Source organism: Lagopus leucura, unplaced genomic scaffold (assembly GCF_019238085.1).
Source record: "Lagopus leucura isolate 7727_CA_CO unplaced genomic scaffold, USGS_WTPT01 Super-Scaffold_100026, whole genome shotgun sequence".
In the NCBI taxonomy this organism is placed as follows: domain Eukaryota; kingdom Metazoa; phylum Chordata; class Aves; order Galliformes; family Phasianidae; genus Lagopus; species Lagopus leucura.
In genome coordinates, this window is record NW_024962277.1 from 3,430,724 (window position 1) to 3,443,362 (window position 12,639).

General features: G+C 35.0%; 1 protein-coding gene across 1 annotated transcript in view; it reads left to right on the forward strand.

Annotated features, from left to right (window-relative positions):
* Nucleotides 1–12,639, forward strand: part of LOC122185056 (ERC protein 2-like) — a 170,061-nt gene that overhangs the window by 12,568 nt on the left and 144,854 nt on the right. Inside the window, exon 2 of the mRNA XM_042880534.1 lies at nt 11,792–11,818. Within this exon, the coding sequence (XP_042736468.1) occupies nt 11,792–11,818 (27 nt within the window). The remainder of the gene's footprint in view (nt 1–11,791; nt 11,819–12,639) is intronic.

The following is a 12,639-nucleotide window of genomic DNA, read 5'->3' on the forward strand; positions in this document are numbered from 1 at the left end:
TGTATGAAACCATAGATTAGTCAATATGTATTTAAAGATGTAGTTCAGTAACAACAGAAAAATGACTTCAGAGAGTTTAGGGACTAAACTCTGAATTATACACTTGCATTCCAAGTGCTAGGCCGTCAGTACAGTCAGGATAATGTATGCAAAGTGTAACTGAACAATATAGTTAATTTGTTGAAAGAATCTCAGATTCTGGTACTACTTTTCAGCTGTTATGTTTAGATTAATTAGTCTGCCTCATATCCTACCTTCTTAGTAGCCTTTTTATTTCTGAGAGCAGTTATGCACCAGACAGAGTAGACTTGTGTCTGGGTAAAGCTGAATCTTAGTTGGGATCACAGAAGAAAATACACAAATGTTTCCATGTGGCGAGGTGCGCAGTGTAAAGATGCTAGGAGGCTGTTTTTGCCCCCTCAAAGCATCCTTCTGAGAATTTGATTGCATCTTTATTTAATCTCCCTGTAAGAATCACTGTCATTAATAAAGTAAAAATTTCAACATTTAAAATGTACATGCTCAGCATTTATATTCCTGTCATATGTCAGTGCTCAGTCTAATTCTCAGACTATGGCACAGATCCAGGACTACATTGTATAGCTAGACGAGCATTTCATTCTTCATGTTCCCTATCTGAAAGTGTCAGAAGAACTGATTTGGCCTCTTTACCTAAATCACCTATGCAGCAGGTTCAGACAGAATTTTTGTTGGGTCAGGACTGAATTTTAACAGGAAGTTTTCTTAGGATTAGAAAAACTTCTGTTGCCAATAATTTTTATTTTTTCTCTCACACAGAATATTTAAGAAAAGAGTTTTGATTCTTATTCAGTAATCTTTTTATTCTACAAAGCCTTAGCCAAAGTAATTCTACTATGTGAAAAGGGCTTCACATATCATACATGGTTTTGATATTTCAGGAATTAGTCACATGTTTGTACATTAAAAGTCATCACAGTGACTGAGCTGATGACTGTCACAATCTCCATTTACAGAGCTTATTTAAAAATACTCCAACCTGCATGTACTATTTTGATAACAAACTCAAAGTACAACTGAGAAAAGACAGCTTCTCAAAATAAGAGCGATCGAGTTTTATGCCAGTTTCATTTTTAAAAATTCTGTTTAATATACCATCAGTTAATTAATATAAATTGATGCCAGTTATGATATTTGTCTACTTTTGCTGTCATCAAACTGCTAAACACATTAATATTCAGCACTTTTGTATAACCGTTTCCCATTTCTGTTCTCTTTTTTTAAAGAATAACTTCCTACTAAAGCAATATTTTCTGGAAAAAGTCAAGAATACTTAAATTCCCTAAAACAGGTTTTACAAGTTAAAAATTCTGCAATAATTATTCTTCAGGCTCCATGGATTTAAGCTATCAAAGTTTACTGTTTTGTGAAAAATATGTTTTACTTTGTTTGGACGTGCTTGTCATAAGTTTCTCAGTATATCATTATCCTATAAAACCTCCCACTGGCAGTGTCTGGAAGAAAAAAAATATAGTGTAAACTGTAGAGGACCTAATGGCAGCTTCCTGCCAACTTTCTTTCTTAAATCAACAGTGTTTGTTTTTGTTTTTGCTTTCATGAAAATATGTCACAATCTGATCTTTCATATAAGTTTGCTAGTTTTGTTTGTCAGCCTAGTAGAGCATGTATCCACATCTTCCACTTTTCTCTATTTTTACTCTTTTTTCATTCCATGATATCTGTTTTTCTGGTCATACCACCAATGAGTGTTTGCACACATAAATTACACACCTAAAACCACTCATCACCCCAAAATTTACTGCTTCTAATATCTTTCTCATGAACAGTTGTGTTTATTTCTGAGCAGGCTTCTCTATTAAAGACAGAAATGCCCTTAGTTTTGGTTCAGTTCTTTGTTATTTCAAAACTCTTATTTTAGATATTACAGTATATTGGGTACCATGCGGGCTTCTGACTAGAAGCCTGTACTGGGAAGATTAGCATGCTTTCGATTTACAAATACAACTCTGAGGAGAAATAATAGTGGGTTGATATCTGTATTAATGATACTCTTTCTGTGCTGCTGAACTCAATGGCAATGAGTGGAGGCAGAATATATCCTCCCAACAGAGGATACAATGGGCTTTTCTTTTTTGCTTTGAAACCCGATTTGGAAAAGGAGGGGGGAGCAGAGGCAGGCAGGGAGGTTGTTGTACTTAAAGATAAGGAACTTGAATCTTCTTTGCTACGTACAGGAAACTTACTCAGTTTGGGGAATGTTTTATCTTCTGGGCCTCTTTTTGGCGTAACTATGAACTCAACTAGAGTAAAGGAGAGACAGATACTACTGATGCTATCTTGGAAAAGTAGATATTCTTTTTTTCTTTTAAAAAATTATTTAACGTTCTTTGCCAGTGTTTTTTTTTTTTTTTTTTTTTTTAAATGTGAAATTTGTTTGCTTATATAGTATTACAGGAGAAAAGTAGATTAATAGTTATTATTTATTACCATATGTTACTATGGACTTTTAATAGTTGAAGCTATTTTTTAATGGCTAATTTTCCCTTTTCTTGAGGGTAGGATGTCGTATAACATTGCATGAAGTGCCATGAGATGCATCTTGAATGAAAGATTATTCATAATGCAGTAACCAGTTATTCAACCTTTATGACACTAAATTTGTCTGGATGACTCCGAGTTTGTATCATGAGAAGTCACTGTCATGGGAAGACATGTTAACAGTTCAGTAGATACAGCAAGGAAGTTTGGATTACCAGGATCATACTATGAATGTTTAGGGTTTTTTGTTGTTGTTGTTGGCCAAATCCTCTATAAATAGAAAGGCTATATTTCTTTTCTGTTCTTTTATAGAAATCCTTTTTAATATTACAGTATCACACAAATTTACTCAACAGATGTTGTATTATAAGCCATTGCTTTTGATCTTATATCATGAACAGTAGGTTTTTAAGTAAGTGGTATCAGCACAAAAAAAGACCCAGACTGAAAAAAACAATTAACAACAGAATTGTTGATCTAGAGTTTTAAATAACAATTTTATTTACTGATCTCAAATGGAGTTTTTAAATAGGGGAAAAAAAGACCCAAAACCTTGTTTTGCATGTCTAGCTCTCTTCCTAGATTAGAAAATATATTCAAAGTACTTCAGTATTCACTTATCTTGTCTAGTTTTTTGAGTTTTGTTTTTGTTAGCTCAAGGAAAAAGGATGAAGACTTCTTTTTTTTTTTTTCCTTCCGATCTCAAATCTCTATTCTTCTCAGTATTCCTTATCCAATACCAATCAAGATCATGAAAAAACAAAAACAAAAACAAGAACTTACAATTACAAATGCCTGCAGTTATCTAAGCTGTGTAGCTGAAATGGGTGAGAATTGTTGAAATCTTCTACAGTCTCTGTGAGGATTTTGCTATGTAGAGGTGTTTCCTGTGGAATTCATCTTAGTGAGGGGAAGGAATTTAGATTTCCTTCATGTGCATATGTGTGTGCTCACTGAAGTTATTTTGAAGGTCTTTATGTATTCACCAAGAAACTGGAGAAATTAGATATTTGGGAATGGAAATTGGTGGTCTTCCAGGCAATATAGGATCTAAAAGTGCAAAATCCTTTAATAAATAAACCTCGATTCAGACTGGAATGTCTTGGCTTGATCTTAAAGGTGATATTACGAAGGACTTTTAGCTGTTGACTACCCTCAGAGATAATTATCTGCACATTCCAATCTTATTCTGCCATCAGCAGTGCCTGAGGTCTAAATGAAGAAAATGTTATTTCCCTAGAAGTATATTATATTTAGACTATCTTCTTTCCCAAGCACTTCAAATAATTTTTACATCTGTCTGGAAATATGAAGAATAAAAAAACAAAATAACTATATAATCTGCTTCTTAGAGTGCTGTATACTTAACACAGGGGTCATAATTCTAACCGTAAATCTAACAGGCAGTTTTCTAACTATGGCATTGTGTGTTATTGAGCACATTTACATTATTGGTGTTTTTATTTTCATTATGCCGTGGAAAAAAGTAATACATTTTTCTTTCCTATGCATTTTAGAGGTGAGATCTCTTGAAACATGCCAGTAGAACATCGAGTGTTTTACTCATAATACAGCCCAGATACTCAAGAAGTTTAATCTTCTATAATCTACTATAAAATGTACTGGAGCTAATTTGGCAGATTGAATAGCCCATCCAAAACAGTGTTGAAGAATTGTGTTTAAATATCATACACTCATAAAATCATCAAGATTGAGAAAAGACCTCTAAGATCATCTAATCCAACAGTCCACCTGTCACCAATATTGCCCACTGAAAATGTCCCTGTGTACTACATCTACCCTTTTCTTAAGACCTGCAGTGATGATTACTCCAACACTTTCCTGGGCACCCTGTTCCAATTCCTGACCACTCTTTTTACTAGCATGCAGTCTGAACCTCCCCTGGTGCAATTTGAGGCCATTCCCTCTTGTCCTATTGCTAGCTACCTGGGAGAAGAAGCCAACTTCCAGTTGAATTTTGACATTTACAATGGACATTTTTGGACATTTTTTGGTCTATCAGGACTATCTTGCTGCCCTTATCAAAGTTCTCTTCCTGACCGTTTTCTTCTTCCATCTCTGTAAACATAGTGAGCCATTCCTACGTAATTTCATTACTGAATGCTCTATGTGTGTGTAATTGTCTGTCGGCAACTTTGCTCTGCAGTGCTACATGTGTTTTTACGTGTGTGAATCCATTCAGTTGCTGCATAGTTTCCCCCTGAGCTCGTGTGTCTGCAGCATTGTGCAGGCATCTATGGGCTCTGTGAATGCCTGCTTGGCTTCTCCCCAGTGCTGGCAGCCCTGCTGTCAGATGTAACAAGCTGTGCAGCCACCCTCACATCTGACTCCCTTTTTGCACAGGTATTATTTCCTGAGGCTGCTACTGCTTTGAGTTTGGCATCCTCCTCCAGTGCTGCTTTTTCCTCCCATAGGGAATTTCTCTCTAGAGTGTTGATTGAGGCAAGGCACAGAGATCTGTGGCTCATTTATCCAGTAAACTTGTTACTATGCAGTAGGTGAGGGGGTAGTGTGAACAGGGAGCTTCTACTTGGGTGAGATTTCTCTTTAGTGCTTTGAAAATCTGTCATGCTCAATATAAACTGCTTTCATGGAGGAATTCCTTCTGACAAATTCTGGGTCGATATTTTTGCTCCATCATATAATCATTCCTAGCTTATCATGTGTTAATAATGGAGTCCAGTTGCCAGATACTTTGTTGTTCTCTTCAGGCTTCCTCACACTGTTCTTTTGTCTGTCCTATCCTGGACAGACTCATAAACACTTTAATTTTGATCCTATTGGCTGTTTTCTTCCTGAACTTATCTTTTAGACACGTTTTTTTTTTTTTTTTTTTTTTTTTTTTTTAGTGATTGTTTTTTAGAAAGATCACTTTCTATGGAATTGTTTTCCCTAAAGAGAAAGTACCAGAAATGACTCAAAATAGTCTTTATTGTATCTCTATTTTATCTACAATACATCTTTAATGTATCTCCTTTAACATGTAGACAAAGGACCCCTGTTGGTAAACTTACATCGTTTATTTGCATATCACATCTGAAATAATTAGTGAATTTTCTGCAGTCCTGCCCATGTGTTCTCCTGCACTTCTCCTATGAGTATAGATAAATTTCAATAAGGTTGTAACTAAACTACTGATTGCTGAGTTTTTCTTGATAAGACTGGTTTTCAAATGGGTACACCAGAGCTAGAACTTGTCTCTTTGATGTATATCCATACTATGACTTTGCTTACAGTTATTTATGTAGGGAATATTGCATTATATACAATAGCAATCACTTTACTTTAGTTTTTAAGCATGTAGCATATCCAAGTCACTGTGACCTTTGTAGATGTGCCAAGCCTATAAAATATTGCATAAATAAGTTTATAGTAAAAATGCCATAGAATTAAGTAAACAGGAAAAGATTATCTGCATTAAAAGAAGAGTGCAGATGCAGCTTCCTTGGGCATTCAGTACTCGCATGAACTCTGCATTCAATGTCACTGTAGTAAAGGCAGTATCAAATTTCCTTGGTACAGAAGCTGCCCTCAGCAATTGCTCGATTCATTTTATTTCTCTTGCTGCATATTAACATTATTTAGCTTGTACTAAAACTAGATAGGAAACCTTACTTTCTGAGATTTTTCATGCAAAATTATCCAAGCATTTTTATACCATAACATTCTCACTTTAACTCTTGGTTGCTTTTTTACAATGTGTAAGCACTTTGTAGTGTGTGGAGAAACTCTCTTATGTACATGAACTGTTTGCAGCAAGACTTTACGCATACCACACGAATCCCCGCTGCCTTTGGAAATGCTATAAGGGAGAAGCATTTCTAACTCTAATAATAGATTGCGATTATGGATTAAAAGCAGGGGGGAAGTAGCTTTGTGCAGTGTAACCTAACAAGTGTGCTAAGAATCAATTTTTGGCAAGAAAACTCCCAGTTTGCCCTCTCTCCCTGAAGTTGACCTGGTGGATGAAATAGTAGATGTGTGTATGATTCTAGGCATGCCTTCTCCAAAGATCAACATTTGTACACACTTTAGTCACCTTTTATACGCAGTGCTATTGACATTAACCAGAGAGTCCAGTCTGACAGCGCTGTACTTTAACACCAGCTAAAGAGTTGCTCTGCTCTACTTGCATGCTTTATCTGAAGAGACTCAACACTGAAATCACACAGTGTAATTGTTTTCAGCCTACAAGAGTTCTCTTCCACATACAGTATCATGTGGGACAACTGAGTGTCCTACTGAAATCAACATATCTTCAATAGCTAATTCAATTACTACTCTATATTTGTTAATGCTTCTGGAAACACTAGGTTGAGCTCTGTAATTTATCAATACATACCATCTAAATCTGCTTCCATTTGCACAACTATAAAGTGTTGTTAATACTACTTTTGTTATTAGGTTTGTATGATGTCAAACAAGTGTAAGTTTGAGCAGAACTGAGGCCACCAGCCACTTAAAAATAATCATAGACTTTCTCAAATGAAGTTCAGTGAGAAAGAGAGGAAACCAGTAAAATATGGTAATAAAATAATTCATTTTCTAATTAAATTAAAAAAAAAGATAATTTTTTTGTAAGAAGTAAAGTTGTGCAGTTGCTTAGATATCTGGTCTTATTTCCATTACAGAGTATGTGTGGATGACTTCTAAGGTTGAATGAGGCCAATGGTGAGTTAGGCTTTGTCAGCATGAGTTCACCTTCAGCACAGAATGTTTGTTAATTGATTCATGCAACACTTAGAATACTGTATCTTTACTGACATAGTGTGAGGTTTATTTATTATTTTAATTTATACAGCATTGCAGAATCAGATTGTTACAGAAATTACTTCATCATATAATTCTATTTTGCTGCTAATGAAGAATATTCTGCTACTTTGACCATCCCTTTAAGTTTTGCTGAAGGTCATATTCACATCTTGCAACTGTGGTTGCACTTGAAGAGGTTTCCATGTGTCTAGAAACGACACTAAAACAGAGTTTATATTTTTTTATTTGGTTTAAACAATATACATGCCATTTTATATACACGCTCATGCAAGGGCTGCTCCAAAATCCACGCCCTCTCTTTTATTATGTTGGCTCACAATGTCAGAGGCAGACATTGCTGGTATGGCACTGGAGGTGGACCCTTCCAACCAGTATTCCATTAAATGTTGTTCCCTTGTGACAGATGGCAGCAGAGGGGCAATGTGACAAAATGGTGTCTCTCATGGAACTGTGTATGAAGAAAAGTTGTAGAATTCAATTCATCTGCGTGGAAAAAAAAAAACGCCCGTTGTCATTCATTGATTCTTGCTGAACATTTATGGAAACCAAACAGATGTGAGCACAGTGAGGTGGTGGGTGATGCATTTAAGCAGTGGTGGCAGTGGGTCACCCACCTCAGCTGGAGTAGATTTTTATGAACAGGGTATGCAAGCTCTTGTTCATTGCTGGTGAAAATTCTGGTGAAAATGAAGAGCTAATCGTGGTGTCTGTGTTGAAAAAGAGTGTTTTGTAGCTGAGAATTTGCTCTATCAAATATCTGCTGTAGTTTCCCTGGAAATAAATAAGAGGCATTGCTTTCAGGGTGACCTATGTTTGTTATATATATGTTTATATATATATATATATATATATATATATATATATATATATATATATAAACACATACAAATCTTGTTGCTTTTGGTTGTTTTGGTTTGGCTTATGTATGATTATTATTTTACTTATCTGATTATTACCAGTATTTCAAAATTACTTAAGCTTGTTTTCTGATTACAGATGAAATTGCTATCTTAACTGGAAGACCAGACAATGAATGCAATAAATATATTCCTGTGGCCCTATCTTTTATTGAACTATTGAGTTGAGATTAAAAAGTGATGGGAATTCTTACTGACAGTTTCAAGAAAGTTAATAATTTCAAGCCTTTTCTCTGATCTATCTTGCAGAATCTTAACATCAATATGATAAAGACTGGTACACGATTAATCCCCCTTTTTATGATATATACATTTCTTTTAACCTATGGGGATATTTTAAATGCTGGAATGTTTTATGTAGGGATGGAAATATATTTCTCTCATATCAATGAACATAGTTGGTATCCATAACAAGTCTAGATGAATTTGTCCTATATCTATACTGTCTCTTCCTTGTCTGAATAAAAGCCTTGTATATTATTAACATAGGATTTAGCAGGAGGATAGAAGTATTTTGAATCCTGCTTTATGTAGTAATCTCAAAAAAGTTTTGGTTTCAAATACTGCAGCATGGCATCCAACTCGAAAATTGTGCTATTTTGTTCCTATGGAGATTGCAAATCATTTCATCCATTTCATGAGATTTTCTCTATCAGCACTTCTGGTAATTTGTGTCATACTCTCGCTACATTGCTAGTTGATATCATTGGACTCTTGTCATAAAACAAAATGAAACAAAACAACAGAAACACAAAAATGAGCTATTATCTTGGATGTAATAAATCTCCTTGCTTTCCTGTCAAATGCTTCACTGACATGTTTATTTTAATCTGTATGTGTATCCTAGAATATGGTTGCTTTTTCCAATATCCAGAATTGTGAGACACAATTTATGACTAATTTCTTGATTTGAAAAGGCTTGGGATCATCACTCTCCATATGTACGTTGCTTTTGTTAGACCTGTTTTCTGAATTTAAAAGTTGTGATGGAAGTAGTCTTGAGATGAGGAATTTGGCTATGGATGACAAATGGGAATGGAAGTAATTGGAGGGAAGCATGACAGAGAAGTTATTTCCATGTCTTGCAAAGCTCAGTATGGCACTTTACTCCACCTGTTCCCTTCTGGGAAGAGCATCTTTGAAATGGAACGAGTTAGGCTGTTGTACACTGGTAAAGACTCGTATTAGGAGGAGAAAGAAACAAGATATTTGCAAACCATATTGCAGGTCAACATGACTTATGCTGGACCTGTGTGTCTTCAATTGAACTGGCCAAAAGGTAGAGTGGTTCTGTGCATGACCAGCAGCCATTAGTGTAAAAAGCTGAAGTCTCCTGCCTGAGTCAGAAGTGTGTACAAATCCACATTTTCGTATGTTTTCCCTTATCACTGTGACTGTGTTATCTATGTCCTTGTAGTCCAGTGACAGACTGTGTTTGTATGAAAGCCACAAAGAGGAACCTTAAGGAATTAGTCTTTTTTTTTTTTTTTTTTTTCCAGTCTCATGCTTAATCATAGGGAGGAAAAAAGAAAAAGTTGTCATCATTAAATTAATCTTTACAGAACTGGAGATAAATTTATATAGTGTGTGACTTTGAAGAAAAAATTGTAAAAAGCATTTCCTTAGCAAATGGAAAAAAAAGGACATTTAAAAACAACTGTGTGGATTTTTACACTTTTTTGTTATAAAAATGTGGCTCGTATTTGTATTGAATGAATGGAATAATTTACTACGCTTTTTATTATTATCCATAACGTTTAATATTCTTGTATTAAACAAAAGTGAAGAAGCTGGAACTAAACAGTAGGAGTTATCACTTTGAATTTTACCATGCAAAATTAATAAATAATCAGTGTCTACTAATATGAGATTGGGTTTAAATTAAGTTGGTGTGGGGTTTACTTATAGTTCCTGATATTTGAATTCAGTAAGGGAAATCCTGAATTTACAGTTATTTATATTATAATTATTTATAACTAATATCATTATTAAAAATGAAGTGCCCACCATTTAAAGATAGTGATACTAATAATACTAACCTTGATTGCTGGAGAGCTGCCAGCTTGTCATCATTCTGCAGAAATATATTGTATTTAAACAGAGAAAACATGCTGTTGTCGCTCCCTCTCCTTATTCCCACAAACTGGAACAGTATTATGTTAGCATGAGTTGTGCTGAGCCGGATCCAATCTGGAATTAAGAATGCTCCAGGGCATTTTTAATAATCTGTCACTCATTTGAACTTTAACCTTTTTTAATTCACAGAATCTGGTAATGCAGATGTATACTTCAGCAGCATACATTTCTTTTTCTTTCTTTATCTTAGTGTGAAACTGATGTTGGTGTGTGAGGACAGGACTTGGAAATGTGATGTGGTACAAGTAGAAAGCGTTCATTTAAAATAGATTCAAAATTTAAAAAGAATTGCAATAGTTTGGTTTCCTGGTTTTCTGCCATTCTGAAATGTAAAGTTAAGTTCTGGTACTAATTTTATTAACATTCTTGAAGTACTGCCATCAGTTAGCCTTTCTGAAAGCCATAACAGCAGCCTTGCAGAGCTCAGTGAGCAGCAGGGCTGAGGTGTTGCAGGCAGTGCCAGCTGCCATAGACAGACCTGGGCCAGCACTGACACGGCTGACACAGGGACAGTGCAGCACTGGGAGGCACTGAAGGGCTGCTTGGATTTCCAGATACTGTACTGATACACAACAGTGAAATTGAGACACTTTTCTGTGTAAATAAATCTTAAAGACACCATTGTGTTAATTTTTTTTGAGATGCTGTGTACCTGTATGCTCTTGAAAGAAACGTTTTGCTGTAGGTGCGAAAGTTAAAACTTTGCTCTAGTAGTACTGGACTTGCCTCCGTTCCATACAGTAGGACTAGGAGATTGTAAATCAACATTTTGATTTTAATCTCGAAGGTGATATAGTTACATTCTTTTAATCATTCTAACACTGATATCAAATAAGAGAATAGTGCTTATATTAAGAATTTGGAGACAAAAACTGAAAATTTGAATATGAAAACTTCTTGGGTCAAATTTAAAAAGTGAAGGAAGAACTGGCTGGCAAATGTTGTGCTGGAAGTATAAATGAAAATATAAATTTCCAATCTGCATATGTTAATGATTTGTGGTTTGAAGAAATGTTCATATTCAGATTTTCAGTTTTATTTTCTCAAACTTTGACCTCTTTTTTTTCTAATAATACATAAGTATGTGATTGATATACCTTAACAAATCTACAGTTTTGTTGGCTTTTTTTTTTTTTTCTGAAGCCTTTAATTTCCTTAGATGGTTTAAAATATGGACGTCTATTTTAGTACAGTCTTGCTCCTTCTCAGACTCCGTGGCTTGGTTTGTACTCCTTGCGCTTATTTACAGAAGTGTTTCTTTACTGTTTGAATCGGAGGTTGAACATCAGTAATTCCAGTGCTATGGACAATTCTGATACTGCCTTAATGAAATACAACATCTTAAACCCTGGAGGGTATCAGATGCATCCTTGAATTGTATTGATACTTATTATAATGTTTATAAGGATGTAGATGTAGCTGGTATAGAAGAGGTAAGTAATTTATGTATGATATTCAAACAGTGTGAGTCCTACTCACTGTAATTTGGTAGACACTGGGTTATTAATTTTGCTTTATTGAACTTGTCATGTGGTAGGCAAGCAAAGCAATGAGTGTTTAGCTTGAACAAAAAAAGTGGTTCATAATCACTAATTGCACTCTACTAGAATTTAGATAACTGCAAACAACAATTAAACATGAACTTTGGGGGAAACATCTTACTTTCTCTGTAAGCAAACTGATAATATGATCACAGCTGAATTTTTTCTGCCTTCAGAGAGGAGTCATGTGTAATCTTTGTTATTTAAATAACACGATAGACTATAGCGTGCACTTTTTTACCTTTAAATTTTATTTTCTGGAAGCAGGAAGTTTTTCTGAATTCCTGCAAGTAATTTACCCTAAATCCAATTGACATTTACCAATGCAAATGCTAACATTTACCTTACATTTTTTTTATTCCATACTTCAGAGATTCTTGGTTGTCTTGGGAAGAGTAGCCTGGTGGGTATGATAACAATGTGAATATGAACAACAATGCATGCTACTGCCCTCCTTATGACAAGAATCAGAATAATTTGGGTTACCAGGGGGACCAATGGAGGCAATGCATTCTAAAACTCTGCTCAAAGCAGGGACAACTTTAGAGCTGGATCCAATTCCCTAAGTTTGTTCAGTCCAACTCTGAAAATACCCAATGTGTGGAGAATCTACAGCTTCTCTGAACAACTTTTTGCTGAAAGGATATAGACAGTCATGAAGAGTTTTATGTTAAAATACATAACTATTATCTGAATCTAAAATTTCTTGTGAT